General features: G+C 30.5%; 1 protein-coding gene across 2 annotated transcripts; it reads right to left on the reverse strand.

Moving 5' to 3' along the window:
• Window positions 1-3,296: 3,296 nt before the first annotated feature.
• LOC116766622 (uncharacterized) lies at window positions 3,297-6,143 on the reverse strand. 2 transcript variants are annotated; one of them, XM_032656535.2, is made up of 5 exons: window positions 5,919-6,143; window positions 5,632-5,747; window positions 4,938-5,042; window positions 4,536-4,718; window positions 3,297-4,237 (listed from the first exon to the last, which is right to left on the reverse strand). In XM_032656535.2, exons 1-5 carry the CDS (start codon window positions 6,016-6,018, stop codon window positions 4,160-4,162), a joined length of 582 nt encoding a protein of 193 aa, XP_032512426.1. In that variant the 5' UTR covers window positions 6,019-6,143; the 3' UTR covers window positions 3,297-4,159. The 2 variants fall into 2 exon arrangements, with proteins under 2 accessions (XP_032512426.1, XP_032512428.1); XM_032656537.2 differs by having other exon boundaries at window positions 4,592-4,718; window positions 5,919-6,141.
• Window positions 6,144-6,414: the final 271 nt, after the last annotated feature.

Here is a 6,414-nt window from a genome sequence, read left to right on the forward strand (position 1 = left end):
GAATTAATTTTTATTTTTAATATATATAAATTATTAATGTTTTTATAATGGAAACTGGAATATGTATGTTTAACTTCTAACATATATTTTCTTCCTTCATATTTTTTGTTCAAGGTTAAATTGAACAAAAAATATGAAGGTCTTGGTCTTGGTCTAGGTCTCAGAAAGTTAATTTTTCTATGTAAAAGATATACGTTGATAATCTCTACTTGATGCTGTAACATCATCTGATATCTTTAGAGGAGCAAATTCTAACATTTTATAATAAATGTACCGTTACAATTACTTATCTCGTAATATCAAAAATATGTAATTGGTGAGAATTTTTGAATTAATTGCTTCAATTTACGTAATATTTTGATAATTGGTGACAATTTAGTCAGTTATTAAATAAATTTGTGACTTAAATGATTGATACCTTCTTAGTGTTTTAAAGTAATTTTGGATATATCTTTATTACAATGGAAATATACAATACGGTAGCTAAATCCGTATTTGGATTAAGAAGATATTTTAAGTTAGTAATTCACGGAGTGTAATTTTCTATGAGTCCGGTGGATTTTTTGCTGTCTGCGGTTTAGTGTGATGTGGCAGATCTATTAGATACGTATAAGATACTTTAATAATACGTGTAAAATAGCGTAACCGCTGTGAGTAAGTAACAATTGAAGGAATAACCCACTGACACGATTACACCGACAAAAAACGGTATTATTGTAAGTTATTTTTAAACAAATCCGTTTTGATTACTATGAAAAATGGGTTAATTTTCAAAGTTTTGAGATATTTCCTGTAGTTAAATATAATATTATTTATATGAAGAACTTACTTACTATATATTACTGCGGGTATAACTATGCAAGTAATAATTAAAATAATGAGAGTTAAGTAAAGTAATTAACAATGCAAACATCACAGTAACTTTTTGAATGCTTTTAACATAGTATCTGTCTCTTAAATTAACTAATTATCTAATTTTCAAAGCAATCAAAAAGAGTTTCTTAGTCCTGGCAGAAGACGATATGGAAAAATAAATAAATTGAAAGATTATCATAAAAATTACAAACAAGACGATAAAAATTCATGGCGAATCATTCATGAAAACGTAAAATATATTTGTATATTTACAGTTATGAGTAATAAAAAATAGTACCTACTCGTTCGGAGAGCTTCAATACCTTAACTATTGCATAGATTAAAAACTGTTTCCAATAAAAGTTTTAGCTTAAACAATGGTATGATATGATTTTTTCGTAAATAATTAGAAAAAACCTTATATCAAAAAAAGGTTTTTTGTCGAATTTTTGTACGTTTTCACTTTTATCTTTTAAATTTATGGTTCTACGACAAAAAGTTACTGAACCAAAGTCATAAAGTCATAGTTTACGAGAGAAATATTAAAAATCATTGTAATTCTCTCTCCAAGATGACGGTCATGGATCTAGGGTGGTGACTGAACAAACTTGACTCTGAGCTTACACAGCCAGTCCTCTAAGAAACGTAGGGAAAAACCTAAAAAAAATTACATTTCAATGGACCAATACACCTATCACCTATTTTTATTTATTTATAATTCTAAGAATAGTATATTACAAGTCATACAGTAAAGATAGCGGTCTATTAATAACTTTATATCTGGGGTTTATTTAAATATTTTCTTGTATGGAGCAAATTAATAAGGTTGTTTGATGAGGCTGTCTTTTCAATTGAAACCGATTTATTACTATTTAGTATAATTTATACTATTTAGTATAGTTATTTATATAATTTAGTATATTTTTTTAGGATTACCTCAGTGTAAATATTTTTTTCTGAATACCTTTTTTTATAGCAAGTAATAAAAGATCTTTGTATTTTTCTATACGCATATAGTTAGATATTTTAAAGCACTGTCTTCAAAACCTCTTTGTTTATTGAGATTTTTATGACTGTCCCAAAAAATTTTTACATTTTCTGAGGGATTATAATAATATTAAAACATTTGAATAAAATTGATTTGCTTGAAAAACATATTTTTTGATTGTTCCGTATTTACTGGAGCTGGGAATCATATATGTATATGTTATTTACTATTCATTGATACCGTAATGATAAGTTAAATCAGTCGTTCGCATGAAATGTAATGAAAAAATACTATCAGCCATTAGCCAACAAACTTTAATAAAAAAATAGGTTTGAAGTTGACTGTTATAAGTTCATATTGATTATTATTGAGAATGAAATGTATATTGATTGAGTTATTAGATAATTTTGTACTGTTCAGAAAAAATATATTTTACATTAATTTTTCAAATAGTCAAATGATATCTGAATGTTGAATAAATACTTTTACATCAATTAGTTCTAAATAACGATAAATTGATTGATTCAGGTTTAGAAAAATTATTCTGATTTCAAAATGAACCTCGGTACGGCTACGACCGTAGCTCTGTAGACGCTCTACGGTATTTTAAACTCTTAAAAGAAAGTGAATCACTGGCACTTGATTCATATTTCATTAATTTTTTGAAATTATAATGATTTATTGTCAATATACATCACATTATAAACGCATCTTTATATAATATATTTATATTATAGCTCCAGTTACGTCTCAACTAATGTCTCATAATGATTTTGCATTTTACACTATTACGTTGAGTTAATGTTTCGAGATAATATTGTTTAAAGATATTTCTCTGGCGACATATTTAAAACATTTTTTTTTTCTACACGTACTGAATTGCGCATTGCAATATTGCATTAACGCTCATACCTAACCGTTTTATTAAAATACAATATGAAGGACATTAACAGGGGAATCCCATATCGGATGTTATTTTTATCTAAAGGAAAACGGTCCGAGCTAATTGAACGATCATAGGTCGAGATATCGTTTGAGTTAATATATTGTATCTGTTATAAATTATTGTATTTAGATACTTATGATACAAAGGTGTCATTATGACTTTACCGATTAACCTAGGTCACTATTATATCCGACTTGGTAATGAATGTTATTAATTTTATTAATGAGAAGATAAGGTAAGGGCTGTCTAGAAATTTGTTGAAGTAAGACAGTACTTTATAAAGGTTTTGATCATTTCATGGATTATTTACAATAATTAGTTGTAGTTATAGATAAAAATTAATAATAATACCAAGAAAAACAAATGTATTTAAATGAAAAAAAACTCGCGAAAATCTTAGATCTCATTAGGAAAAACAAATGTAGCTTTTTTTTGAATTCAGAGTCCAATATTGATTGAAATTATGAAATAAATATTAAATAATTTATAGGGATAAATTGAAACATGTTATTTATATAAAATTAAGTACAAATTTTTATTAGGCATAAATTATGATCTTAAAACTAGTCACGTGATTGAATCACTTAAAGCTTTTTAAGCTGCCTTAGTATGAAATAAACTAACATTAATTGAGATTCCATGCCTTTGGCACTCACTAGACTAGTACTTAAAAAAAAAACATTCTATATATACAAACTATAAATTTACAATTCATTAAGAGAGCGAGTTACAATAGTCGAGCTATACATAAAACGAACAAGAACCGCTTGACTAGAAGACGATAAGGAAGTATTAAACTAACTAATACTGTTTATAACTACTTACTGGAAATGAATATCACAATTTAGGAATTGCGTTCATCCAACGCTTATTATACTAAAACAAATACTGAGAAACTTAAAAGTACTAGCAGTAGTATTGTAACTATAACAGAACTAGCATAAAACCAGTCTACTATATTAAACGGCGATAAATTTTTGTAAAGTAATTGAAGAAATTCTTTAGTATCAGCAGTGAAATTGACTTTTAAAATCTTCAAAACTGAATGGTTATAAAGATATTTGTTATTTTATATTAACACCGTTTAATATCGACCAGTTATAAATTAAGTACATCAAAATAGGACGCATAATAATGGAACATAAGGCCAGTCAATTCACAACACCGTTTGGTCCCATTTTTAGATTAACAATAAATAACTTAATACTACTATAATACTGCTAAAATTTCATGAATACGCTTAACTATAAGACACTTGGTTCAGTCGTCGTTATCTCTGAGTTCACAACGAAGGCTCTCACTTTAACGCAGTGGAGAGCCGTAAAATTTCATCTAGCATCAACCGGTTTTCATTATTGCTTCGGAGCCTGCTAAAATTTTGATGACCAGAACGTTCTTCTTTTCTCACACTCGCATTTAGATCGATTCCACCTCATATTCTGGTTCCGCTATAACAATAGAAAAAAATAATTCAGTCTCTCCTCATTTGGTGAGATCAGATAAAAACGTTAATAAATAAAAAAAAAAACAACAAAAAAAGCTGTAAGACAACGGATGTCACGATAAACTCGTGATGGTACGGCGTCTGATTAATAAAATTAAAAATATTTTTTATAGATAAGCCGATGACGATTGAAGTACGTTCATGCAAATGATAAAAAGTGTAAGCGATGTTAAGATATTATCTAGCGTGCGTGCCGTTCCACATCTACGTTAGTGTTCACAGACATCCATCATCCTACCAACCTTTGATGGACATTTCCTTCTGTCATCCATGTTGGGGCATTGACAGGAGCACTTACGAGGATTGAACACTCTTGGGGCCACGCAGTCCCTGGGTAAGGTGGTGCAACAGCCGCAGCTCTCGTGGACCTCAACCTCGTACGTAGTGCAGGTCTCCTTTTCAGTTTTAAGGTTATACACCCTTACCTGCGTCGATATATAGATTTGATTTATCTATCACGGAACATCACTAATCATAACATGCCCGTGCTGACTCACACGAGATGTATGGGAATTATGTCATTATTATCGTTAGGGGACAATTGGATTGCGCAACCGAGAACAAATGAACAACTGTGTCAAGGATATGTCTGAGACAAACAGATAGCGCTGTATAGGGATAAGTTCAACAAACACGATGCATACCGGTATGGCTTCCATTCTACTTTTGATGGCGATGCACTGCGAGCCTGGTGGTCCGAAGTTGCAAAGCCCAACGCAGCGTTTGACCCAAACGGAGCTCGGTACAACCTGGGGAAATACGTTAACGTCAGTAAACTCATCTAAACATTCGGATGCGGATTTTCTCACGCATTAATGACCACCATCACGGATGTAACATTGTCCACGTACAAGTATTAAAGTATTTAAACTTCGGCACGTTATTTAATTAGTCTCATTACGGCAGCGCGCGATATCATCTACATTGTTGGATTTCTTAATGAAATGTTATCAACTGATATCAAAGTTCAAATATTTATTCAATTACAATATTCTAAGAATATATACTATCACTGTTAATAGTTTTAATTATGGAAATGGCATTGTATACGCAATATTGTGAAATTAATTTCTATTTATTATTAAAAACATCTCTAGTCAATATTTTAATTCTTATTTTACGAGTTTTTAATAAGCATTCATTGATCAAAAGATAAATCTATAATAGTTATATAAAAGTAAAACTTTTTTTTTTTTTTACAAAAGTAATAGAAATGTTTCAAAAGTAATAGAAATAATTTAAATAATTTATATGTTAATAAAATAACATTAGGAAGAAAAAAAAAAAAACAAAAATTTCTTCTTAGGTAAGAGATTTAAAATAGATATTGGTGCTCACCTGTAAATATGAGCTCGTATGCTTTAGGTCTACGAAGACCTCCTTGGGTTCACCGCAACGTGATTTCTCAATGAATTGATTTCTCAGCTGGTCTTGTTCGTTACTGCAGGCCACTGCTGCAAAATAAAACAATTATTTATTAAAATTTTTAATTAGGTGAAATAAACTTTATTTAACACTTAAGCATTGAAGTTATAAACTAGCTTCCATGAACTTTCAACCCTAAATTTTCTTCCTTTGAGGCCGTCAGTTCCTAATAACCAAAAGCGAATCCTAAAAGTAATCACCTTTCTTCAGTGGGTCACTTTCATCAGACTTGGGAAACTTTGGATGGTGTTTGCCGGTAACTGCCACCACAATAACAAATAACAACAATATTCTGGCCATTATCACTTCACTTCACTATGATTGACACTCGACTGTGATCACTGTATGAAGGCGCGTGTTGCTCGTATGACGGTCTGGTTGTTTGTGGTGGTTGGCGGCGCGGTTTTCTATTATAAAGCCTGATTCAGGGCTTGCCGTTGCGTCACGGTGCACGGTCAACGTCGCTATTTGAACAAACGCTACGTCACCAACACCGACCTGCTTCGAAGAAATGCTTCGGGATCTTGACATTAGGTTAGATATCAGCTCACTTGATACCATTATTCCGGTTTAATCAACTTATTAACAGTTAACATAGATCGGAATGCATTGCGTTATGCAATTGGAATTCGTTTTGGATTTCGATTAGATTAAATACATAGGTATTTCACGGAAGCTACACTTGAATAATGAATT

This window comes from Danaus plexippus, chromosome 15 (genome assembly GCF_018135715.1).
Source record: "Danaus plexippus chromosome 15, MEX_DaPlex, whole genome shotgun sequence".
In the NCBI taxonomy this organism is placed as follows: domain Eukaryota; kingdom Metazoa; phylum Arthropoda; class Insecta; order Lepidoptera; family Nymphalidae; genus Danaus; species Danaus plexippus.

What these genes read in the sequence shown, in the direction of transcription:
- LOC116766622 (XM_032656535.2), bottom strand. Translation starts at nt 6,018, where the DNA reads ATGGCCAGAATATTGTTGTTATTTGTTATTGTGGTGGCAGTTACCGGC. An exon ending in AAGTGACCCACTGAAGAAAG is followed by an intron (nt 5,748 to 5,918) that starts GTGATTACTTTT and finishes TTTATTTTGCAG; the next exon opens with CAGTGGCCTGCAGTAACGAA. An exon ending in GAAGGAAATGTCCATCAAAG is followed by an intron (nt 4,238 to 4,535) that starts GTTGGTAGGATG and finishes CTATTGTTATAG; the next exon opens with CGGAACCAGAATATGAGGTG.